We start from the raw sequence: 27,609 nt of genomic DNA, 5'->3' as shown, positions 1-27,609 counted from the left end.
TTGTATTCAGCCAAGTGCTGAAGTTGAGAGTACATGGTTGTATTTAACAGAAAAGGACATTTATCTGGCCTTTTGCCATCTGGAAACTCTTGATCACATTTCCCAATATAAATCTTCAATCTAGTAACCAGATTGATAAAGCCATTGAACTGTAATAACGTAATGTCAGAAAGGCCTACCAAAATATAAAGAAAGACCCTGTAAATAGAGAATTACCCAAGTTTAAAAGCCTAGATTTTCAGAAGTTCTTTAAAGAGTTGAGCAGTAAGAACTTTTGTATTTTTTTTTGTTGTTGTTGTTTCCTGAAAAAGGCCAGTCACTTGCAAGTTCAGATTTGGCAAGAGAAATAAAAAAATCCCAAACACTGAAGGAGTACAGATTCCGTCCACTCTTTCCTCTCAGCCTTTTCCCTATCACTAAACTGTGATTTCTGAAAATGAAAGCATATAGATAGAAAAGTTATTCATCTAGTCCTTGAGACACTAAGATTCATTTTTAAATTCTGTTTATCATTTTAGGCTCCACAAAGGTTTTAAGAAATGGGCTGCTTCTCTATTTTCGTTAAATTCAAGTCTGAGACCCTGTTTTTACCAGGATGACAGGAAATTCTTTATCAATTATTGAGGCTCCCTTCTCCGTTCTGCAGTGTCTCCTAGAGAGCACACACTGGTCTTCTGTAGAGTATCTGTTCGCCTTCCCCGTGTTGGAGCCATGGGGCCCTTGGAAGCTTTGTTGCTCTGCAGCCTCTGTGCTTCCTGAAACATGGAGACTCTCGCAGTGACGGAGCCCTGGTATCCAGGCACCGCCATCCTTTTTGAGGCACTGTCATTTCTGTTGTCCTCTGAGCAAAGCAGAGAATGGGTCGTATCTTGTCAAGGAACCTGGCCCACTTCTGTTCCCCTCCCAGTAGTGCGTTTTCATCTTTTTTAGAATCAGAGGCAGCTTCCTCTGTGAGCCCAGGCTACACAGGGGACAGGAAGCCTGCTAGTCTTCAGTAGTCTCAGCTTTCCATCCTGCAGTGCTCATGCGGTAAGGCAATACAGAGGGCTAGACAAAGAGGCTCAGAAGTGATTGGAGAGAAGAAAGAGACACTTTCTAATGTCTTCATGAGCATTTTCCCTGCTCAGGGCTGGCCATCATATTTTGAATAGCACGTCTATATTTGGAGAAATTCCAAAATTATGAGTCTGCTTCCCCAGTGTTGAAGTGCAAATTCAAATCTGTAGCCTCTCACACAGCTTGGATGGAGCCTTCCAGTGGAATTCACACAGGTGAGGCCACGACTTGGGAGAGAACAATATGAAGAAACAGGCTCTGGCTTGAGCTTCTATTGCTGGCATAGATGGCAGGCAGAGGAGTACAGCTTTGCGGGATGTTCGTGTTGAGTGACTGTTAGAGAAATGGCATCAGCAACGGTTGCAGTGAGGTTCTGGAATTTAGCATTGGTAATGGGGTCAGCTGCAGTGGATTTCACGTGAAGACAATTCCACAGCACAGTGTTGGTGTTTTCCTGGAAAGCTAGCCTTGAAGTTGTTTTTTCTGCCATGTCAGTGACTCTGTGAACTCCCTGATACCCTTTTCTTTTAAAAAAAAATATTAAAGTTGAATCTACATACAATAAAATCTCTCTTGCATTTTGGCAAATATTTACAGTCTTATGATCATCATTATGACCATGATGTAGAGTATTTCTATCATCCCAAAGAGCTCCCTTGTGTCCCTGTGTGTGTGCAGTTATTGTCTGCCTCATTGCATCCCTTATCCCCAGCTCTGGCATCTGACTACTCTGATTTGTTTTCTGCTCCTCTAATTTTGCCTTTCTTTAGTTTAAAAATTGATTCATGCAGCATAGATTGTTTCTGGGCTATTTCAGTTTCCATAATATCTTTCTATTTATACATGTTGCACATATCAGCAGTTTGTTCTATTTTGTTCACAAATAATATTCTATTGTATGCCTTTGCCACCATTTTTAAAAAATTCATTTCCTGGTTGATATATGTTTTGAGTTTCTATTTTTTGGTTATTGTGAATAAAGATGCTATGAACATTTGCATATAGGTCTTTTTGTGAATGTGTATTTTGACTTCTTTTGAATAAATAGCTAGGATTGGAATTGGTAGATCATATTGATAAGTATATATTTTGATTTATAATATACTGAAAAGATTTCCACATGACTGTACTGCTTTGCATTTCTTCCGGAAAATGCTCTACATTGATTTCAACACTTGGTGTCCTCAGTCATTTTAATGAAAGTCATTTTGGTCAGTGTTTTATGGCATTTCAGTGTGGTTTTAAGTTTCCTGTTGAATAGTGAGGTTGAGCATCTTCTCATGGTCTTTTTGCCCATGTGTATATTTGCTATGGTGAAGAATGTCTGTTTTAACCTTTTGTGAATTTTAAAATGTACTTGTCTTATTTTAAGGGTTCTTTATGTATTATAAACACCAATACTTTGTTTCAAAAATACCTTTCCCCAGCTGTGTCTTATATTTTTATTTTCTTAGTAATGTCTTTTGAAGAAACTGTTAATTTTGTTGAAGTGTAATATGTAAATTTTTGTATACCATCTAAGAAGATTTTTTCTAACCCCCAATCATGGAGACATTCTTTTATGTTTTCTCCCAGAAATTTTAGAATTTTTTAATTTTTTTATTTATTTCATTTCTGTGACTTAATATTTGTTCCATTTTGGGTTAACTTTTGGGTAAGCTGTAAGAAAGGCTTAGATATTTTCCATATAAATATATGTTTTGCATATAAACGGTAATATTTTGAATATAAATATTGCATATGAAAGGTAGTATTTTTGCATATAGATTCCAATCACAATAGCTACCTAAGAAAAATACCTAAGAATACATTTATCCAAGGAAGTGAATGGTTCCTACAATAAAAATCACAGAACACTGGTGAAAGAAATTGAAGAGGACACAAAGAAATGGAAGGGCATCCCATGTTTATGGAGTGGAAGAATTAATATTGTTAAAATGCCCATATACCCAAAGAATTTCTTATCAAAATGCCAATGGCATTCTTCATGGAAATAGAATGATGGTAGGGTGCAAAGAATTACTGTGTTCTTATAATTGTATTTATGAAATACATGGTTTGTATGTAACTTAATAAATAATATAAATAAATAAAGGATTTCTGGGAAAAAATGTAAATAAAACAAGCCAAAAAATAAATAAACTTTGTGTGAAACAATAAAAGACCTTGAATATCCAAATCATTCTTGAGCAAAAATAACAAAGCTAGAAGCCTTATAATACCTGATCTCAAAACATACTACAGGACAAGTGTTTGACACAGTGATAAGATGCTATGTGGGGTATCTATATTCCATATTAGAGTACCTGGGCTTTATTCCTGGCTCTACGTCTGATTCCATTAGCTTCTTAGTAATGCTCACTATCAGAGTCAGTGAGTGATGGCTTAAGTAGTTGGTTTCCTGGCACCCCTGTGACAGACCTGGATTGAGTAACCAGTTCCTGGATTTGGCCCCAGGCCAGTCCCAACTTTTGTGAGCATTTTGGGAGCCAACCAGAAGATGGGAGATAATCTGTCTGTGTCTCTGTTCCCTACTATTTTTGTTTTTGAAACAAACTAAAGATATATAATATGAAGCTACACTAACTGAAGTGGCATGGTACTGTCATAAACACAGACACACAGACCTGTGGAATAGAGATCCCAGAAAAAAAATTCACATATTTGTAGCCAGTTGCCTTTTGACAGAGGCAGCATGAACATATATTGAAGAAAGGAAAATCTCTTCAATAAATGGTGCTGGGAAAATTGGAAATTTTATGCAGAGGATATAAACTAGACTGCCTCTCACCATTAAACAAAAATCAACTCAGATCAAAGATTTAAATGTAAGACACAAAATCACTAGAAAAAAAAGGGAAAATGCTTCAGGACATTGATCTAGACAAAGATTTCTAGGATATTATCCCAAAAGCATAGGCAACAAAAGCAAAAATTGACAAATGAGATTATATCAAACTAAAACGCTTCTGTGCATCATGGAAACAATCAACAGAATGAAGAGACAACTTATGGAATGGAAGAAATATTCACCAGCTGTTCATCCAACAAGGAATTAATATGCAGAATATTAAGGAACTCAAGCAACTCAACATACCACCCCCAAAAAATCTAATCAAAATTTAAAAATGGACAGATGGCCAGCAAATATACGAAAAAGTGCTTAGTATCACTAACAATCAGGGAAATGCAAATAAAAACCAAAATGGGACATCATCACCACTCTTAGAATGTCCTTGTCAAACAGATACAGAGTATGAGGCCAACATTTTGGTGTAGCCAGTTAAGTTGCTGCTTGTGACATCAGCCTCCCATATCACTGGTTCAAGTCCCAACTATTGTGTTTACAATGCAGTTTCTTGCTGATGTACCTGGAAAGGCAGCAGAAGATAGTCCAAATCCATGTGGGAGACCAGGGTGGAGTTCCTGGTTTATGGCTTTAGCCTTGCCTGGACCTGGCTGTTGTGGTCATTTGGAGAGTGATCTAGTACATGGAAGATCTCTCTCCCTCTTTCTTTCTTTGTTTCTCTCTCATTCATTCTCTCTGTGTGTGTCTCCCTCCCTATGTGTTACTCTGCCTTTCAAATTAAACATACTTTTTTTGAAAATATTAAAAAAATGAAAAAAATGTTGCTGAGCATGTGGATAAAGGAGGATTATACACTCACTACTGGGAATGTAAATTAGTAGTGCTACTATGGAAAACAATATGGAGATTATTTTTTAAAGATTTATTTTTATTTGAAGGCAGAGTTAGGGAGAGAGGAGAGACATGTGGGGAGCAACTGGGAGCAACTCGGACTAGACTAAGTTACTGGAATTAAGACTTATTCTATGCATCTGCTCTCCCACAATATGGCGCTGGGAGAGGAGGAAACAGCTTCTACACAGCTGCCTCCAGTTCAACCAATAAACAGGAGGACCTGCTCCTGATTGGAGGAGAGCAGCGTACTCGGCATGTGGGTAGCAGAGTTGGGATTGGTAGAAGAGGACTATAAAGGAGGAGAGAGACAACATGCACCAGGAACATCTAAGAGGAACACCTGTGCAGCCCCCGAGAGAGCCGGCCGGTGGTGTGCCGCTCCCCCGCGGAAGTGGGGAAAGTGGCAGGGGGAACCGCCCTTCCACGGAGGTGGAAGGGACGGTAGCCAACCCGGGAAGAACCAGCAGCAAACCCGGGAAGGGCCGAGCAGACAAAAGAACAGCGCAGGGTCCTGTGTCATTCCTCCACGAAGAGGGGGAGCGACAGAGACAGAAAGAGAGAGAGAGAGAAAGTCTGAGCCTCCTGTTGACTCTCCATGTGACTGCAATGACTGGGGCTGGGCCATATTCTTCTGCTTTCCCAGATGTATCAACAGGGAACTGGATCAGAAATAGAGCAGCTGGGACTTGAACTGGTGCCCATATGGGATGCCAGGACTGCAAGTGGTGGCTGAACCCACTACACCACAGTGTTGGCCCTGGGGATTTCTTCAAAAAAGTAGAAATAGAACAACCATGTGATCCTGCAATCCTGCTACCGGCTCTTCCATGTCCATTGATCCCAACGTTGTTCACACTAGGCAAGATATATGGAGTCAGCCAAGGGGCAATATTAGATAAGTGGATAAGAAAAGTTCAGCCATGAATAAAAATGATATCCTGTCATTTGCAGCAAATGGATGGAATAGAGGACATCATGTTAAGTGAAACAAGCCAGACACAGAAAGACATGCTGCATGTTCTCCCTCGTATTGGGTCCTAAAAATGAAACTCAATCTGAACATATAATTGTGATTACTAGAGGCTGCAGGGGATGGAGTTGATAGAGGGGGTTTGGATAAATAAAGAGGGGGAGTTGGTGTGGAGTATATGAAAACTCCTTGTACTACTTCACAATTTTTGTTTTGTGAGTTAAAAAACTATTCTGAAAACTCAATTAAAAAAAGTTAATTAAAAAAATGAAGTATGCCCTGAATAGACATTTTTCAAATGAAGATAGAGGGCCAACAAATATATTTTAAAATGTTCAACATCACTGATAATCAGGGAAATGCAGATCAAAACCACAATGAGATACCTTCTTGTCCTAGTTAGAATGACTGTTGTAAAAAAGTCAAAAAGTAGCAAATGCTGGCAAGGATGCAGAGAAAGCGGAACTGTGATGTACAGTTAAAGTTGGAAAGATGGATGAATGTAGCCATTATGGAAAACAGTGCAAAGTTTCCTCAATTTCCTAGAAACAGAACCGCCGCATGATCCAGCAGTGCCACTAGTGGGTACATGCTCAAGGAAAATGAAATCAGCATGTTGAGGAACCATCTGTGCTTTCCTGTTAATGGCAGCACTACTCATAATAGCCAAAATATAGAATAAGCATGGGCCCCTGTCAACAGATGAATGGATAAAGAAAATGTACTATAAGCACATAGAATATTACCTAGCCATAAAAGAAGAATGAAATGGTGCCATTTGCAGCATCGGGGGTGGAACTATAAGACATTATATTAAGTGAAATGTTAAGCATAGAAAGATAAACTATTGCATAATTTCATTTATATGTGGAAGCATAAAAGTGGATCTCATAGAAGTAGAGAATCCAGTAGTGATTGCCAGAGACTGCGAAGAGAAGAGAGGATGGTAGATGGGTACAGGGATGCAGTTAGATAGGGAGGGTAGCTTTTAGTGCTCTGTAGTATAATAGCATAACAGTGGTTGACCAACAATTGACTGACTATTTCACAATAGCTAGTAGAGAGGATTTTGAATGTTCCTAACCAAAGAAATGTTAAATGTCTGCATGATACATCCGTCTTAACCTGATCTGTTCATTATACAATGTATACATTTGTTGAAATGTTATGCCATGCCATAAATATGTTCAATTACCATATATCCATTAAAAGTAAACAATATATTTAAATATTTTTGCATGTGCAGGTCAAATTTTTTCAGCACATTTTTGGAAAAGACCACGACTACTACCCGCCATTGTAGGACCCAAGGCTTGAAAGTATAAAAGTCTGAAGCTCTGCTGTACTTTCCAACATGTTGTAAATGTCTGAGTTATTGTGAACAACTATTTTAAGTATTTTTGTCATCCAGGTGTAATTATCTGAAAATATTTGCAATTACATTTATGGGGCTGTGTCTTTTAACAAAATGTTATTGGTATTATACTTAAATGTTTTGTCTTCTTGGCTTAAAGATGCTAATGTCATGTGCTAATCTTTTTAATCAAGGTCTTTCTGTTCTGTTGTAACTGACCTAAATAATGAGAATTATACGCATCCTGGGGAAGGTTTCATGTGTTTTCGTTGCTATTATTGAGCCTTGATGATTTAGGAGAACTGGGTCTTAAAGGAGTTGGCATTATCTGCCAATTTTTGATGATTGAGTGATTACTGTGATTCTGATTAGCTCTGGCTCGCAGCTTTGGTTAAACTTCTCAGGTTAAATGTACAACATCAGCCTATTTTTATTTTGACCAAAGATTTTGAACCTCTGACAATGCTTTAGATTAAGAGTTATAAACTGAGTCTTATGACTTCAGGGCTTCCAGTTGGATCCCTGGAACTCTCATAGAATGAGATGCTCAACTTGGTGAGGTAATAGTTGTTTGAGTTAAATTATGTAAAGTGCAATGTAAAATGATGGCAAACTCATGTTGTGTGCTTATATAAAGGTCCAGGTTTTTTTTTTTAAGATTTATTTATTTAATTCAAAAACAGTGTTAGAGGTAGAGGCAGAGAGAGAGAGAAATAAGTCTTCCATCCGCTGGTTCACTTCCCAAATGGCCACAATGACTGGAGTTGAACTGACCTGAAGCCAAGGAGCCAGGAGCTTCTTTCAGGTCTCCTACCTGGGTGCAGGGGCCCAAGGACTTGAGTCATCTTCTACTGCTTTCCCAGATCATAGCAAAGAGCTGGATGAGAAGAATAGCAGCTGGACACAAACTGACACCCATATGGAATGCTGGCACCACAGACGGAGGCTTAGCCTACTAAGCCACAGTGCTGGCCCCAAAACCCTAGGTCTTATAACTCCCCTCGTATTGCCTTCCTGGAAGTGCAAGCCAAATTTATGGCCAACCCATGTTAAGCATGAAGGATAATATGCCATACACCGTATGTCCTGACCTCAAAGTTCCGTCTTCCATTATTTCTTATTTATTATAGCATTATTCTTCTATTTTGGCAAGTCTTTAAATTTAACCAATAAATATATATTACTGATAGTAATAAATATATGTAAAATATATATAGTAATTAATATAGGTCTTGTTTTACTATCCATATCTTTTAAATAATTTTTAAATATATATTACTGATAGTAATAAATATATGTAAAATATATATATAGTAATTAATATAGGTCTTGTTTTACTATCCATATCTTTTAAATAATTTTTAAAGATTTATTTATTTCTTTGAAAGGCAGAGAGAGAAAGGGATATCTTCCATCCACTGGTTTATCCCTAAATGGCCATAACAAGATAATTTTTTGGGTCTCCCACATGGGTTTAGGGCCCCAAGGACTTCTGCCATCTTCTGCTGCCTTCCCAGGTACCTTAACAGGGAGCTGGATCAGAAGTGAACAGCTGGGCATGAACCTGTGCCCAAATGGGAGGCCGGCACTGCAGGCTGCTGTTTAGCCCACTGCACCATGGCAGTGGTCACCAATGTATATCTTTTAATTGGAGAATATAGTCCATTTACATTCAAGGTCACTAGTGATAAGTAATGACTCAGTCCTGCCATTTTCCCATAAATATTCCTATTGTTTGTTTTGAATCTCCTTTGTTTTCAAAGATTTATATATTTATTAAAAAGGTAGAGTTACTAAGAGGCAGAGGCAGAGAGAGAGAGAGAGGTCTTCCATCTGCTTGTTCATTCCCAAGTGACCACAATGTCAGAAGCAGACTGATCTGAAGCCAGGAGCCTGGAACTTCTTCTGGGTCTCCTACATAGGTGCAGGGACCCAAGGATTTTGGCCATCTTTCACTGCTTTCTTAGGCCAAAGCAGAGAGCCGGATTGGAAGTGGAGCAGCTGGGACTTGAACCAGTGCCTATATAGGATGCTGGCAGTGCAGGCAGGAGCTTTACCCCCTATACCACAGCACTGGCCTCAGGGTCCAAGATTTTATGTTCTGGGGTTAGTCACTGCAGACAGGACACAGTGTCAGGGTTGATCCCGTCATCCGTTGCATTTTTTTTGTAACCAGAGCTTACTGGTCCTGTGCATTGTACTGGTGAGGGTGATGGGGACATATGCTCTCTCTCTCATTCCCAGCATCTGACCAGGGCCCGCTTGGTACTGAGACAGGGAGCTGGCTGTTCTTCCCCATTGCACTTCATCCCTGCTTGCAGGCTAGCTGATCTCTTCCAGGCTCCAGGGTGTCCAGACACTAAGGGTCAAACCCTGTATCTACAGGCAGGGTGATGGCAACCATCAGGGGCCTGTTACCCAGAGCAGGACAGCCACATTTCAGGTGCTGAGTTACCCAGCAGGTAGGCATTAGGTGCAGGAGTGCATGTCATTCCAGCCGCAGGGCCACAGCTGGCTGTTAGAAGGAAAAAATAAGAAAGGGAACTTTTGTTTCACTCAAGCCAGGAGGCTTGCAGATTAGATTCTTAAGCTTTAAAGGGGGGCACACAGGCTCAGTCAGGCTACCTTTGAATAGGCAGGATTGCCATGTCAAAATAGGCATCAAGGGGAAGTGCAGCCAGCAGGCAAAAGGAAATAACATAAAGGGGGTTCAGTCCTGCTGGGGCGATGGACTCCCAGCTCTGGGGCCCCTCCTCCGCGTGGGGCACTTTTGTGGCTTATCACAAATAAACTCACTTCAGCTGTTGCATTCTCAAAATAAGTGAATTAATTAATTTCAGGAGAGTTTTATTATTTTATTAATATGTATATTGTACAAATCTTACTCATTGTGTTAAAGCTATCCTTTAGCAGTTCAGGTTTTTGGTGATGTTATAAGTACTATGGTGACATTTTCAATTTCTAAATATGTGTTGCTGCTCTACATAAAATATAACTGGTGTTTGTATATTTATTTCTACAACCTCTCTAAAATCATTTATTAGGATACTTTGTTTTTTTGTAAATTCATAAGAATGCTTAACGTAGATGGTTATATTATCTGCAAATAAATACTTGTGCAATTTTACTTAATCTTTTCCATTTGTGTGCCTTTTCTTCTTGCTGTGCTTTCTATGTTGAATAGAAGTGACAGCAACAAACATTCTTGCCTTGTGTCTAAGCATAGGAGGAAGGTCTTTTACCATTAAGTATGATTTTAGCTGTCTTCTTTGTGGTAGATGCTTATTACCACTTTATGAAAGTTCCCTATTCTTTCTTGCTTGAAGAAGCTTTTTAAATGAATTGGTAATTTTTATCAATTTGCAATTTGTCTATTGAAAAGATTTTTTTTTCTTTTTTAATATGTCAATGTAGTAAATCATGTTGATTTTAAGTATTCAGCAAACTTTGCATTACTGGGAGAAACCTAATCTGGTCCTGAAAATTTATCCCTTCTATATATTGTTGGATTCAGTTTGTTAATACTTTGATAAGGACTTTTGTGTCTGCTCAGGAGGGATGTTAGTCTATGAATTGTCTTCACTGGCTTTGGTATTGGTATAATATTAACATTATAAAATTAGTTTAGGAATGATGCCCAAAGTGCTATAAGATCCTTTTGTTGCTTTGAGGACTATATTCCCAGAGGGAAGTGTTCTGGCATTTGGGCTGATCCTGCAACATGAGCTCCACAGACATCAGAGAATGCTCTGTTTTGAAATCTCAGTAGGATTGTTTGGGCCAGTCTCTATTTCTGAACTTCCAGTGTTCTAGCTCCAGTGAGCTTGCAAAGATTTCATGTCATCTGAGTATAGCAGTAGGTAGATTTAAGTGTCTTATCTGTTATTTAGACTGTGTAGTATGGATAATCGCTTGTAGGAATTTTAAGGATTCTCTGCAGCTTCTTTGTCCCTGCTGTACTTTTTGGTCTGAGATAATATGAATTTCATTCAGCTTTACAACTTGAGAAATAAAAGTCTATAGAAAGAGTCTACACAACTGCAACTTAGGATTTCAACTCCTCAGAGGAAATACAGCCATTTACTTTATGTAGTTTTTATTTAATTGCTAGGAGTCATTCAGAATTCATGAGTTGACTTAATTTTGGGGAGCTGAAAGTACTAAGAAAAGATTCAGTTCTGCAAAAATGCTGCCAATTCAACTCTTCAATTATGTATTACATGTAAATATTGAAAATCATAAGGTATTTAAGTGAATTTTTAATATAACAGTTATCATTAAAGTTAAAATTCTTGCCTAAAATTTCAAGCATGTAAATACACTCTAAAAGGTAACAGGGTTTTTAGTTTATGGATTTTTTTTCGTAGGATGGAAAAAAAGTTAAGCATTTAAAATGTGACAACAATTCATTTCACTTTTACTGTAAGAATTTTTAAACCATGTTTAGCTTAATCAGTATGTTAAAGAGGAGACCTGAGAAAGAATCGTAAAGCAACTTCATTTTGAGTTTCACATCCCTTGAAGTTTATTCAAAGGCCAGTTCTTCTTTCCCTACATGAACACTAAATCAGATTATACAGCTTTTCTGATCACTCTGAATTTTAAAACTAAACCAGGAAAATCTCAATTTATGTATAGAAGTACATGTGTGGTTCTCAGAATACTAGTGATGCATGCTCCAGGAATCCAGAGGGGAGCCTCCAGCTCCTTCCTGCTGAGATCCCCTCTGGAAGCCATCTGGGCAGAAATTAACATGAACCTACACAAGCTCTTATGTGTGTTTGTAGCTGATCCATTGGGAATACTCAGAAGTCTTTTGTCCTAATATATTTAAGGAATTTAGACCTTTTGGAGGGGAAGATGGGAGGTTGAAATGGATTGGATCTTCCAACATAAGTAATGTAAGAATTCTCTCCATAGTGCCTCTTTATAGGTTATTACTCCTGACTGACTTCCTGTGTGGTCCTTAAAATTATTATGCATCCAGTTTTCAGCCAACTTCCTTTAAATTAATTAATCTTTGAGATAGGGAGACAAAAGGACAGAGCGAATACAGAAAAGAGATCATTGATCTGCTTGTTAACTCTCCAAATGCCTGCAACAACCACACTGAAGCCAGGAGTCCTGAACTCAATCTTGGTCTCCCACAAACCTGAGCCATTATATACTGCTTTCCAGGTTGTACAGTAGCAGGAAACTGGATCAGAATTGAAGCTGGGATTTGAACCAGACACTCTGATATGGGACATGAGCATACCTAGTGGCATCATAATGGCTATGTCAAATGCCCACCCCTATTAATCTGTATTAAAACTCTTTGGTATCTAATACTTGATATCATAGAGTCTTGGATAACTTAAAGAAAACTACCCCTTGGAGAAGTAGCTAAAGAGACTAACACTCTTTTTGTGTTGAACGTTTCTATCTATATCAGGCAGAGTATAATAGATATATTTACAAATTAATTTGAGTTTTTGTTGGTCAGTATAAGGCCTGTTGGTAAAGAAAGAGAAATGCTAGATTACTTTCAGAGTATCTCCAATTAGACTCACAGCTGATTTCTCATCAGAAACCATATATTCTAGGAGAGAATGGAGAGACATAGTCTAAGTCTTAAAGCACTTGTCATCCCAGAATACTGCACCCTGCAAAGCTCTTGTTTACGAATGAAGGTGAAATAAAGATTTTCCATAACAAACAAAAATTGAAAGAATTTTCACCATTCATCCAGCCTTACAAAAGATACTTAAGGATGTGCTACATACAGAAGCACAGCAAGATAGTCTATGAATGAATGTGAAGGCAGAAAATCTCCCAATAAAAGTACAAAGGAAATCCAAAGCAAACAGTAGAAATACTTACCAATATTAACTTTATATATAAATGGCCTAAATTCTCCAATTAAAAGATACAGACTGGATGAATGGATTAAAAAACAATGCCCATCTATTTGCTGCCTACAAGAAACACACCTCACCAATAAAGATATAGGAGACTGAAAGTGAAAGGATGGAAAAAGATATTCTATGTTGACAGAAGACAAAAAAAAAAGGTATTGCCATCCTAATAGTAGGAAAAAATAGACCTTAAACCAAAAACTATTAAAGGAGACAAAGAAGGGTACTATATAATGATAGAGGAGTCAATTAAACCGAAAGATGTGACTGTAATAAAAATATATGCACCCAAAGCCAGTGTGCCTGACTATATAAAACAAATGTTAATGGATCTAAAAGGAGGCAGAGACTCCAAAACAATAGGAATGGGGAACTTCAGCACTCCACTTTCATCAACGGATAGATCAACCAGACAGAAAATCAACAAAGAAACAATAGAGCTAATCTACATTATGGACCAAATGGACCCAACTAATATCTACAGAACCTTTCATCCCACAGTTTCAGAATACACATTCTTCTCATCAGTACATGGAACTTTCTCTAGAATAGACCATATGCTATGCCATAAAGCAAGTCTCAGCAAATTCAAAAAACTGTAGTCATGCCAAGTATCTTTCCTGACCACAGTGGAATGAAGTTGGAAGTTAACAACTAAAAAAACCTCTAAAAAATATGCAAACACATAGACACTGAACAATGTGCTCCTAAATGAACATTGGGTCATAGAAGAAATCAAAAAGAAGATCAAAAAAATTTCTGGACAATTGAAGATGACAGTACAGCATATCAAAAATTGTGGGTTACAGCAAAGACTGTGATATAAGGGAAATTTGTAGCAATTGATGCCTACATCAATAAATTGAAAAGGCATCAAATAAATGAGATATCAGTGCATCTTAAGGACCTAGAAAAACAGCAAACCAAACCCCAAATTAGTAGTAGGAGAGGAATAATTAAAATGAGAGAAGAAATAAGCAAAATTGAAACAAAAAAGAAAATACAAATGTCAGTGAAATGAAGTGCTGTTTTTTGAAAAAATAACATTGATAAACTATTGGCCCAACTAACCAAAAAAAGTAGAAGACTCACAAAAATAAAATAAGAGAAGAAAAAGGAGATGTAACAAAGGATACTACAGAAATGAAAAGAATCATCAAATTATTACAAAGAGCTACATGGCAACCAGTTAGATAATCCAGAAGAAATGGATTCATGGACATATACAATCTACTAAAGATGAGTCATGAAGACATAGAAAACTGAAACAGGCACATAACCAAGATGAAGATTAATCAGTAATTAAGACCCTCCCAGCAAAGAAAAGCCCTGGACCAGGTAGATTCACTGGTAAATTCTACCAGATATTTAAAGAAGAACTAATTCCATTTCTTCTCAAGCTATTCAAAACATTTGAAAGGGAGGGAATCCTTCCAAACTCCTTCTATGAGGCCAACATCACCTTAATTCCAAAACCACAGAAAGATACAACACAAAAAGAGTATTCTAGATCAATATCCCTGATGTACATAGATACAGATATTCTCAACAAAGTACTAGCTAAATGAATCCAACAACGTATCAGAAAGATCATTCACCTGGACCAGCTTGGATTTATCACTGCTATGCAAGGACTGTTCAGTATACACAAATCAATAAATGTGAGAAATCACATGAACAAAATGAAGAATAAAAACCACATGATTGTGTCAATAGACGCAGAGCAAATATTTGATAAAACAACATACTTTTGTTATATATTAATGTTAGCCATCGCAAAAGACACCGCACACTGGAGTAAGGGGGAGGGTTTATTGGGGAACACCCAACAGACCGCAGTGAAGGGGCGGTGAAGGGAAAGAGAGAAAGAGAGTATAAGAGAGAAACAGAAAGGAGAGGAGCTAGCAAGGAGAGAAGAGAGCAGAGAGGAGCTGAGAGAGAGAGCCAAGAGACCAGAGGAGGAGGCTAGAGAGAGGAACCAAGAGAGCACAGGAGAGAAGAACCAAGAGAGCACGTGTTCAGGAACAGGCCCTTTTAAAATTTTGCCCGAGGGTGGGCAGGGAAGCAGGAGTAACGAATCCCATTAGGATGGGGGTGGAGCTTGGCCAGAGGTTGGGCCCTGTGGCCACATGGCTACAAACTGCACCAGTTTGCTAACAACTTTCATGATATAAACCCTAATCAATTGGGTATAAGAGAAACATTCCTCAACATGGTCAAGGCAAATTATGACAAACTTACAGCCAGCATCTTATTATATGGGGAAAAGTTGGAAGCATTTTCACTAAAATCTGGAACCAGACATTGATGCCCACTCTCACCATTGTTACTCAACATAGTCCTGGAAGTTTTAGCAGAGGAATTAGGCAAGAAAAAGAAATCAAAGGGATACAAATTGGAAAAGAGGAAGTCAGTTCATCCCTACTTGCAAATGACATGATTCTATATATAGGGAAACTGGAAGACTCCTCTAAGATACTGTTGGAACTCATATGAGAGTGTGGTAAAGTGGCAGAATATAAAATTAACACACAAAAATCAATAGCTATTGTATACACAATGCCATAGCTGAGAAATAGCTTTGAAGATGATTAACATTCACAAAAGCTACAAAAAATTAAATGCCTTGGAATAAATTCAACCAAGGATGTCAAATATCTCTATGATGAAAATTACAAAACATTAAAGAAAAAGAAGATGATATAAGAAAGGAAAAATATTCCCTGTTCATGGATTGGAAGAATTAATATTATTTAAATGTCCTTACTAACAAAAGCAATATACAGATTCAGTAGAATCCCAATCAAAATAGGTAGGACATTTTTCTCAGATCTATACAAAATGATACTAACATTCATATGGAAACACAAAAAAACCCACATAGCTAAAGCAATCTTAAATAACAAAAACAAAACTGGAGGCATCACAATACCAGATTTCAAGACATAGTACAGGGCATTTATAATCAAAGCAGCCTGGTACTGGTGCAAAAATAAACATGTAGACCGATGGAACAGAATAGAAACTCCAGAAATCAATCTACACATTTAAAGCCAACTAATCTTTGACAACGGAGCTAAAATCAATCCCTGGAGAAAGTACAGTCTTTTCTACAAAAGGTGCTGGGGAAATTGGATCTGTGTGTGCAGTAGTATGAAATATGACCCATTTCTTACACATTATACAAAAATCCACTCAAAATTGATCAGACACTGGCATAGGCAAAGACATCTTGGAAAAGACCCCAGTAGTACAAACAATCAAAACCAAAATAGATAATTGGGATTACATCATGTTAAGAAGCTTCTGCATTGCAAAAGAAACACTCAGCAAAGTGAAGAAGCAGCCAAAAGAATGGGAGAAAATATTTGCAAAATATGCAACTGATAGAAGATCAATATCCTGAATCCATAAGGAGATCATGAAACTCAACAACCACTAAACAAACAATCCAGTTAAGAAGTAGGCAGGCCGGCACCGCGGCTCACTATGCTAATCCTCCACCTTGCGGCGCCGGCACACCGGGTTCTAGTCCTGGTCGGGGCGCCGGATTCTGTCCTGGTTGCCCCTCTTCCAGGCCAGCTCTCTGCTGTGGCCCGGGAGTGCAGTGGAGGATGGCCCGAGTACTTGGGCCCTGCACCCCATGGGAGACCAGGATAAGTACCTGGCTCCTGCCATCGGATAAGCATGGTGCGCCGGCCACGGCGGCCATTGGAGGGTGAACCAACGGCAATGGAAGACCTTTCTCTCTGTCTCTCTCTCTCACTGTCCACTCTGCCTGTCAAAAAAAAAAAAAAAAGTGGGCAAAGGACTTGAACAGGCATTTTTCAAAAGAGGAAATTTAAATGGCCAACAGACACATGAAAACCTTCTCAGGATTACTAGCCATCAGGGAAATGCAAATCAAAACTACAATATGGTGTCACTTATCCCCTTTAGAATGGTCCTGATACAGATAGGGACAAACAACAAATGCTGATGAGGATGTGGGGGAAAAGGTACCCTAATCCAATGTTTGTGGAATGTAAACCAGTGCAGCCATTGTGTAAGACAATATGGAGATTCCTCAGAAAGCTGAAAAATAGATATACCCTATGACCTTGCAATTCCACTCTTGGGAATTTACCCAAAGGAAATAAAATCAGCATAAGAAAGAGTTATATGTACCCCCATGTTTATTGAATCTCAATTCACAATAGCTAAGATATGGAATCATCCTATATGTCCATCAACTGATGACTGGATAAATAAATTGTGGTAGATAGATAGTATGGAATACTACTGAGACATAAAAAAAGAATGAAATCCAATATTTTGCAACAAAATGGATGCAACTGGGAACCATTATACTTAATAGAATAAGTGCATCCCAAAAAGACAAATACCATATGTTTTCCTTGTTCCTGGTAACTAATAAGAGTACCAAAAATGTAAGGAGTAGGAGTGAAATTGACATTTTGAGATTAGATGACTATTTACAGCCTTTGTCTACCATTGAAGAACAATGATTTTTTTTCTTCTATTTGTTGAACTCTAGTGTACGGTTAATCTTATGAGTATAAAGTAAACTGAAAGTAGATCATTGTAAACATTAAGAGAGGGAATAGGAGGAAGGAGAAGGAAATGTGAGAGTATGGATAGGAAGGAGGGTAGGGTAAAAAATATGATGTTTCTAAATCTGTATTTATGAATTATATGAATTTGTTTAAGTAAAAAAATCTTAAAAGTCAAAACTGTCCTTATCACTTTGTTTTCTGGCGTGGTCATGGAAGAATTTAGAAAACAGAAAACAGACTTTATTGGAATTAAGAAGAGATCCTAATCTTAAGAACTTAGGCAAGCCTATCTCTTTGGACTCTAGTATGGGTGTTTTCATGTGAAATCAGAGGAATTGGATTAGTTCACTTTAATGTGTTCATGAATTGATGGAGCTCCTATTGACCTGACAGTATACTGGTGAAGATTTGTTAAGTAATACCACTAATGAAAGTGTGATTACAACCTTGAATAGTGTTCTCATACTGGGTTGTGAGACCCTGAGCACAGACTGTGAGGAAGGCTTTCTGCAAGGAAATAACAACTTGAGATAATATGAAAGATGAATGGTTTCTCAAGTAGGGAGTCGGGGACCAAGCAGACCAGACAGGGGAAAAGGACAGAGCAAGCTCTGGACTCAAGAAATGAAGAGAAGTTTAGTTGGTATATTGCATAAGATTGGATCCTGGGTTGGGCTTGGGAGATAAGAGAATAGAAAAAGATGAGAAATATTCCTCAATTCTGGATTGTCAGCTTGGTTCTCTTTGAACAATTCACTGCCCCAGGGAACAATGGAAAGGAGCCAGACACACAGGAGATGCAGGTAGGTACAGAAGGGAAGAACTTGATCTTCTACAAGTGGGTTAGAGGTGCTTCCCAGATGGTCATTTGGAGTTGTCTAGGGTATTAAGAGAGGTTGAGTTAGAAATAAATTTGGAAACTGTTAGCAGGCATATGATATTTGAATTCATAATAGAAAATGAGATTCTGTAGAGACAGAATTTTAGAATAATAAGACAAGGCAGCCCTTTGAGGAATACCAGCATTATTTAGTAGCCAAGTGGTGAAGGGTAGGACAGCAAAAGAGATTGGGAGGATGTATCCAGAGAGATGGGAAGAATCCAGAAGCGAACTACACCACTGAAGCAAAGGCGGAAGTGTGTGAAGGAGGGGAGAGTTGTCTGTTCTGTTATGGTGCCGAATCCACACGTATTACAAGAGTCCTGTAGTCACAAGGGAGTTTCTAAGGAGCTTTGAGAGAACTGCTTTTAAGAAGTGATAGGGGAGGGACTGGGTTGAAGACTGAATAGGAAGAGAACCTACCGAGAGAGGGAGTATGAAGTTCTTTCAAAATGTCAGATGGAAATCCTTTGAGAGGATTGCGGCATGTGGGGAGGTGGGAATTTTAAGATGAAATATTTGAGGATGTTTTACTTCAGTCAGGAACTCTACAGTGCAGAGAGAAGGGTTGAAGCTACAAAAGGGGACAGTCGATGATGATCAGGTCACCAGCGGGTCCAAGAGCCTGCAATTCAAAATCACGTAAGCAGCTAGCTCCAGATAAATTCCTTTGATCTCTAAGGGACAGTGCAGACTGAAACTGATTTGCTGGTTTACAAGCAGAAAGTAGAGGGAGTTTCCATCTGTGCTTATGTAAAGTTTAATTCTAGCTTTACATTTTGTGATTATATAATATAGTATGATAATAACAGCAAACTTTCTAGAGTGATTTCTATGCAGTAGTTACATTTAGTAGTTAAGTGTATGTTCTCTATAGACAAATTGCCTAGGTTTGAATCCAGAGATTAGCCCTTCCTAGCTATGTGACTGTAATCTTGAGCTGGTTTTTAATTCCTGTCGGTGGATACCTCATAGGATTGAGTGAGTATATACATAGTGTTTAGTGTTTGTTTGATATGGTCAGTGAGCCCTAAATGTTAATGGTAGTCACCATCTTCAGCATCGGGCGCTCGCTCCCCATAGCCTTTGCTAATGTACTGAAGGGATCTAGCCCTGTTTCACTGATAAAGCAACAGACTCAGAGCTTAAATGAAATGTTTGAAGCCATGTGGCTAAACAGATGAGAGAGCCAGTTTTTAATCCGTGTCTGCCCAGCTTCAAACCCATACCTTTACAAATTCTGAAAGCAACTCATCTGGAATATTTCTTCTACAGTTATCTCAAAACTTGAGATGTCAGAATTTATCTTATGTACAAATGTGAAGTAAATGAGGTTGACTTTTCATAGCTTCTGCTGACCCTGGGGCCTGCTCTTTGCAGCAGACTTGTCCTGCCTCGCTACCTCCCACCCTTTCCTGCATACCTGCTCATCTTATGCTTAACAGTTTCCCAAGCCTACACCTTTCTCTTTCATTCTTAGTTTGTGTTTGTCATTTTTTCCTGTTCTTAAAGATTTATCTAGTAATTTATCTTTTGTTTGAAAGGCAGAAGGGCATGGTATGTGTGTGTGTGAGAGAGAGAGAGAGAGAGGGAGAGGGAGAGAGAGAGAGAGGAGGAGAATCTCAAGATCTTTCATCTGCTGATTCACTTTCTAAATGCCTGCAACAGATGTGGCTAGGCCTCGTTAAAATCATGAACTCAGGGCCAGTGCTGTGGCCTAGTAGGCTAAGTTTCTGCTTGCAGCAAAAGCATCACATATGGACACTGGTTCATGTCCTTGCTGCTCCTCTTATGATCCAGCTCTCTGCTTAGGCCTGAGAAAGCAGTGGAAGATGGCCCAAATGCTTGGTTCCCTGCACCAGCTTTGGATCTGCCCAGCTCCAGCCGTTGTGGCCATTTGGGGAGTGAACCAATCGGTAGAAGACACACTCTGTCTCTCTCTCTCTCTCTCTCTCTCACACACACACACACACACACACACACTGCCTCTCAAATAAATAAATAAAATCTTAAAAAAATCAAGGCCTCCATGTAAGTCTCCACTTGGATGGCAGGGACTCAAGTACTTGAGCCATCACCTGTTGCCTCTCAGGATGTGTATCAGCAAGAATCTAAATTGTAAGCTGAAAAGGGACTTGAACCCGGCACTCCGATATGGGCAGTGGGTGTTCCGTGTAGCGTCTTAACCTCTATACCAAATACCTACTGCCTTTTTTTTTCCTGAACATTTGCTTTAGAGGTTGTGTGAGTTCAACCTGAAATTGTTTTTATAGTGAATGGAGGCATAGTCTCCTCACATCTTCCCTGGAATATTGTCTAAAGAATGCAGTGATGTAAATTCTGTGACCAACTTTCCTATAAAACATCTCTATGGTATGTATCTTCAATTTGTCCAATTGTGACAAATGTACATCCTCCCTTATCTCACTTCTGGTCTGGTTTCTTTTTTGTCTGCTCTATGATCAAATATTCTTCCTTTTCTGTCTCTAATGCCTGGGATTCTTTCAGCTTCCTTTTTTTAAAGCTTAGAAACTTTCCTCAATGTTATTTAACTTGGAAACTTATATCACAGCTGGCTGTTTAATGAAACATTTTATTCTGCACACAGAACTCCTGAGAACATCATCAGACTATATGTAAAGAACATTGAGTTCCATAGTAGGAAGGTGTTATGTACGTTTACTTCAAAAATGAATTGTAATCATAATAGTATGTTATGCTACATTTTTTGCAAGAATTCAAATGCTGTAACTTCAAAATAGAATTGTTAGAGGTACTGCTGTGGATTTAATGTATTTTTTGTGATTTAGAATAGCTTCTTGTAGAGTCTCCTTGACCTATTTTAACCTGCCTTTTTTCATGCTGTTGCATCATCCCAGTGGTGCAGGCAGTTTTTACAGAAGGGATAACAGTTGATTTTGACTCGACAGGAGTTGGCTCTGGTGAATCACTAGGTTTTTTTTTTTTTTTCTTTAACAGTGTTGTTGGGATATAGTTTATATTCCACAAAATGCACCCGTTTAAGCAGTGAAATTCAATTATTTCTGCTATTACAGTCTACAGACATCATAGGAATCTGCTTTTAGTATTCTTCATCATCCTAGGGAGTCCCATTGAACTTCATTGTATCAGTCCCCACTCCTTCCTCTTGAGCCCCAGGCATGTCCTAATCTGGTTCCTAAACCTATAAATTTGCCTTTTATAGAGATTTCATCTGTGTGAAACTATCTATTCTGTAGTGTGTTCTGTATCTGACTTCTTTCATTAAGAGAAACATATTTGAGAAGCATACATATGCTCTAAATTGTATCTTTTATTTCTGAATACTATTCCACTTTATGTACATACTGTTTTTATTTATCCATTAACCTTTTTATGGGTATTTGATTTATTTCTGATATGGGGCATGGTATGAATAGTGCTGCAAACATTTATAAATGGTTTTTATGTAGGTGCATTTTCATTTTACTTGGGTGGATTCCTAGGAAATGGAATCGCTGAGCTGAGTGGTATGCTTATGTTTAACTTTTTAAGAAATTGATACTATTTCCCAAAGTGCTCATACCATTTTATATTCCCACCAACAATGCACCTTGGTATTGTCTTGATTACACCCATTCCATTGGATATGTGGTGATATCTTACTGTAGTTTTAACATGTAGTTCCTTGCTGAGAATGATACTGAGTATATTTCCATGTGCTTATGAGTTTTTGTCAAAGTGTATATTCAAACCTTTTGCTCATTTTAAAATTACATTGTCTTTTTAAATTATTGACTCGTAAAAGTTCTTTTCATATTCTGGATAAGTTCTTCATCAAATATATACTATGCAATATTTTCTCCCAGTTTCTGTCTTGGTTTTAAAGTCATTTTTTAGTTTGTTTATTTAAAAGGGGAGGGGGAGAGGGAGAGAGAGATCCATCCATCTACTGATTCACTCCTCAAATACCCACAACAACCAAAAATGGACTAGACTGAAGCCAAGAGCCTGGCCTTCATCCTGGTCCTCCATGTGGGCGACAGGGACACAAGGACCTGTGCTATCACTTGCTGCTTCCCAGGGCGCCCGTTATCAGGAAGCTGGATCAGAAGTGGAGGAACTGAGACTGGAACACAGGCATTCTAATATGGATACAGGTGTCCCAAGAAGTGACTTCACCAGTTGTGGCACAGTGCCCAACCCTATTTTGTTTTGAAATTACAAAGTGTTTTTTTTTTTTTTTTACTTAGATAAAGTGCATTGTGTTAATTTGTTTCTTTTATTATTCATAGTTCCGGTGGCATATATAAGTGCTTTTTGACTAATCCAAGGTTGTCGCTCCCCCTCTTCGTGGAGGAACGACACTAAGCCCTGCCTAGGCTTCATATCCGAGTCACGGCACCATTATGTCGCTCCCCCTCTTCGTGGAGGAGCAACACAGGACCCTGCGCTGTTCTTTCGTCTGCTCGGCCCTCCCCGGGTTTGCTGCTGGTTCTTCCCGGGTTGGCTACTATCCCTTCCACCTCCGTGGAAGGGCAGTTCCCCCTGGCCGCATTCCCCACTTCCGCAGGGGAGCGGCACACCGCCGGCCGGCTCTCTGGGGGCTGCACGGGTTCCCTTAGATGTTCCCCATAGATGTTCCCTCGTGCATGCCGTCTCTCTCCTCCTTTATAGTCCTCCTCCGCCAATCCCAACTCGGCTGAGTACGCTGCTCTCCAATCAGGAGCAAGTCCTACAGTTAATTGGTTGAACTGGAGGCAGCTGTGCGGAAGCTGTTTACTTCTCTCCCAGCGCCATATTGTGGGAGAGCAGATGCATAGAATAAGTCCTAATTCGAGTAACTTAGTCTAGTCCGGATTGCTCCCCACACAAGGTCACTAAGATTTTTCATCTATATGGGAATATTATCTTTCAGTTCTTTCATTTAGGTCTGTGGAAATTTTAAGTTTATTTTTATATATTCTGTGAGGAAGGAGTTTAAATTCTTTTTTTGGCATATTACTATCAAATTTTCCCGTGATCAGTTTTTGGTAAGACCATCTTTCCCCCTTTTATTGTCTTGTAGCTTTGTTGAAAAGCGTTTGAAAGCATTTCAATACTCTCTATTCCATGATTCAGAGTTAGTTTGTCAGTATCTTCAGAAAACCAGCAAGGATTGTGACTGGGTTGTTCTGAACCCAGAGATGAATTGGGGGAAAATCGACATCTTCACCAGACTGAATCTCCAATGGATGAGCATTGGATGGCTCTCCATTTATCCAGTCTTACTGACTCGTTTCATCAGTGTTCCATAGATTTTAGCATATGGATGATACACATATTTTATTAGATTTATGTATGGTCTCTTAATATTGCAGTGTGTTAATATAATGACACCTTAAAATTTAGTTTATTTCTCGTCTTTTTTCATCATTGCAAGTGATGCTCAAATGCTGTCAGCTGAATTCTATCATACTGTGTTTCAATCTAGCCAACTAGAGTAGTTTCTAATCTTTTTCAACTGTGACTTCCAAAAGCTAGAGCGATGAGCCATTTTTGTTGTTTTCACTCAGTTGACTCATCCGCAGGTGTTTATTAAGACTGTCCTGTCGGCCGGCGCCGCGGCTCACTAGGCTAATCCTCCGCCTAGTGGCGCCGGCACACCGGGTTCTAGTCCTGGTCGGGGCGCCGGATTCTGTCCCGGTTGCTCCTCTTCCAGGCCAGCTCTCTGCTGTGACCAGGGAGTGCAGTGGAGGATGGCCCAGGTGCTTGGGCCCTGCATCCCATGGGAGACCAGGAAAAGCACCTGGCTCCTGGCTCCTGCCATGGGATCAGCGCAGTGCGCCGGCCGCAGCACGCCGGCCGCGGCGGCCATTGGATGGTGAACCAACGGCAAAGGAAGACCTTTCTCTCTGTCTCTCTCTCTCACTGTCCACTCTGCCTGTCAAAAAAAAAAAAAAAAAAAAAAAAAGACTGTCCTGTCTGTCTGTCCACGTTATCAATGATACTGTGACCATATAGAACACACAGTCCTTCTGAAGGGGTTTGGACTGCCAGAAAGTGCGAGCGTGTAACCTCCCTGTTCCTCTTCTACAGGTGTCGCAGCATCCCTGGAGGTGTCAGAGAGCCCTGGGAGTGTCCAGGTGGCCCGGGGTCAGACCGCAGTCCTGCCTTGCACGTTCACTACCAGCGCTGCTCTCCTTAACCTCAATGTCATTTGGATGGTCATCCCTCTCTCCAATGCTAACCAACCTGAGCAGGTACTTCTGATCTGTTCTGTGCTACCTCTAAGATAGGAAGAGAGAGAGGAAAGCATCGTGAGTAAACATTTGATTTCTAGAATACAGTGACATTTGTAGTGTGCCTGTGTGGCTTTAAGTCCCACCATCTTTACTGTTAGTTAAATAGCAGCAAAGGCTATCTTCTTTATTTAGAAATGCATTTTTTTAAAAAATTAATAAATATTAAGGGGATCCTCCTGAAAATTTTATTTAGCAACTTGGAATTTTTTCAGAAACTTTGCTAACAGGAAAAATACCAAGACAGAAAAAGCAAAGTATGGGACTGGCACTAACACCACGAGTGTGCTTGTTAAAGTTAGTGATTGGGAAGGAATTAATATTAGGTAGCAGTACTTGATTTTATAAGTATTAAAAAGATAGGCATACTAGCTAATCTCAGAGACCCTTATGTAAATTGGAGTGTGTACACATAAGAATGTCAGTGCAAATGCAAGCTACTCCCAGTAAGCTGTATCAATTACAGGAAAGAGACCCATAGTTTTTAGTACCCACTGCAGAAAATAATGCTGAGAAAATTAGTGAATTGTAATAATGGCTACACTTTTATTTATAATGATATCTTATTTATTTTGTGAAGTTTTCCTGCTTCAATAAGCTTATTACAACCTAAAAATATTTAATAAGATCCATGGCTTGATAAGAAATCCAATAGAAGCTGCTTGTTTTCTGCTAAGTGTGCGGTTTTGTGGTTACACTGTGCCTTCAAGATCATTTTGTTCAACTTCATCAATTTAGGAGTCAATGTTGGAGTGAAAGAAGTGAAAAAAGAACTTTAGTTCATCAAAGATTTACAGGTTGACTAGAGTCCCTCATTCTTAGCCCAAAATGGTGTGGCTTTTTGCTGTACCTTTCAGAGTCCTCAGCTATCGTTAATTAACCAAAGTTAGCTAACAATAGGAATTGACATTAAAATAATGCAGCTCTTCTCTTTATATGTTTATGTATATTCCCACTGTAACTATAGTCTATCATTTTATAATATAGCAAACATGAGAATGGAGATGCTAATATTCTTAACACTTTATATTGAAATTTTGAACTGGTAACAATATTGATGGGTTGATAGTGAGGTAGCATAAGGACATTTTCTATGTTATGATGTATTAGGTAAAGAAGAAATGTTATTTTAATTTTAAATGCAAGAATGTGGAGCCTCAAGGTACCTATGGACAGGTGCTGTGGCAAAAAGTTGGTGGCAACTCTCATATTCGAAACAAAATCTCCCAGCAATTAATGCAGCATTGTCCAGTACAGTGTACCGTGCAGTTCCTGTTAAATGTTGAGGAGGGATTTTGTATTCACTGTGCTTTCTTTTGCAGGTCATTCTGTATCAGGGTGGACAAATGTTTGATGGTGCCCCCCGATTCCATGGTAGGGTGGGATTCACAGGCACCATGCCCACCACCAATGTCTCTATCTTCATTAATAACACTCAGCTGTCAGATACAGGCACCTACCAGTGTTTGGTCAACAACCTGCCAGACAGAGGAGGCAGGAACATTGGGGTCACTGGTCTCACAGTGTTAGGTGAGTGACAGAAATGTTCAGGTACCTGGGGCTCCACTCATGAAATCTACTCTGAAGCCTATTTAACTCCTGCCCTTCCTTCCTCTATGCCCTGTTTGCTTTGCTTTTTCTCCACCTGTCTTCCCTTAGCTCCGTTCCTTCTGCTTTTCCCTGCTTCCTAAACATGATCTGCCCATCCCTCCTTTCTTCATGTCAGGGAGTTGTTAAAAATTACTTCTTAAGTGGCTTTCTGAAACTGGGGGAAAGTGGTATAAAACACTATTAAAAGTAGCCTCTTGGGTCCCTTAAGCTTCTATAAGACAGAACTTACTCTTTAGAGTTACTTATTGTGGAAACGGAGCAGCACAGGTTTCAGCACAGGGAGGAATAATGCTGTTACTTCATGTCTTAGGCAGCACTGGGTAACATCAGGGCTTTGACCAGTACCTCTTTGGACTCTCAAAAGTATTCTTGTCTGAACAGTAAATGATGTTATCACCTTCATACTGAGGCCAAGTAGATCAAGGGTCTTTTCCCAGGTTACAGAGACACTGGACAGTAATGCAGTTTAGAATAAACGTTAGACCTCCTTACTCAAACCATTCTTTCTGTTATGCCATGCTATTATAAATGATCAGTTCTGAACGTGTTACTTCTCAGTTCCCTTGTCTTCAGTATCAAGCACTGCATTCCAAGGGGGGACTTGTGGCAGAGGGGGCTACATTCAGTTCATTTGAGGAGATGGAGGAGGGGAGTGGTGAAGGCTGCTGTCCTTGACCCTCCTACCGCTCAGCCTCCACCTCCACAGCCCTTGGCAAGCTGTTCCCCATCTTGTTTCCCATTTCCTTGTCAAGTCACTTGAGGATATAGACTTTGGGGAGTTCTTGCCACTTTTCCCTCTGTGAGTGGGAGGATGTTGTAACCCTCATGCCTTTTTGTCACAGTTTCAAACAGAGTAAGAAAAACAAGGACCAGTTTAGAAATTTCTATTTTCAAAGTCTTATTCATGGCAATGTATTGAAAATCGTATAGATTTTAAAAGACTCTGTCAGTACCAGTGGACTGAAATTTTACTCTGATGCTTGTTTCTATAAAGTAACTGACTTCCTAAGTTATCCAAGCTTATGCATTTCTTCATTTTTTAGAGGACGATAAAAGAAAGCTTTAATTTACTTTAGGAAGTTAATTCTACCTCCAACAAAGTGCTGTGTGACATTGCAGTGGTGAAGTCAGAGGCAGTAAATTAGAGATGGTCTCACCCCCTCAGGCAGTTAGGATCCTCTGAGGTTTTTTGTTGTTGTTGTTGTTTTACTCTTCCCATCTATACCCTTTCACTGTTCTCTCTTCCCCTACTGACTCTATCTCTTGAGCTTTTGTAGAAATATACATTCATTTTCTACTCATTCATTTTTGAAAAGGTGAAC

At 39.2% G+C, this 27,609-nt stretch overlaps 1 protein-coding gene across 6 annotated transcripts in view; it reads left to right on the top strand.

Annotated features, from left to right (window-relative positions):
• The window catches only part of IGSF11 (immunoglobulin superfamily member 11), a 367,364-nt gene that overhangs the window by 315,224 nt on the left and 24,531 nt on the right, over window positions 1-27,609 (top strand). For all 6 annotated transcript variants that reach the window (XM_089331731.1, XM_089331730.1, XM_070072174.2 and 3 more), the window contains 2 exons: window positions 24,474-24,637; window positions 25,999-26,206. In XM_089331731.1, coding sequence (XP_089187857.1) covers window positions 24,599-24,637; window positions 25,999-26,206 — 247 coding nt within the window. In that variant the 5' untranslated portion in view covers window positions 24,474-24,598. The remainder of the gene's footprint in view (window positions 1-24,473; window positions 24,638-25,998; window positions 26,207-27,609) is intronic.

Source organism: Oryctolagus cuniculus, chromosome 4 (genome assembly GCF_051225735.1).
Source record: "Oryctolagus cuniculus isolate XC-2025 breed Fujian yellow rabbit chromosome 4, ASM5122573v1, whole genome shotgun sequence".
Lineage (NCBI taxonomy): Eukaryota > Metazoa > Chordata > Mammalia > Lagomorpha > Leporidae > Oryctolagus > Oryctolagus cuniculus.
Note: the sequence above shows the minus strand (reverse complement) of the source record. Positions and strands in the feature narration are given on the sequence as shown.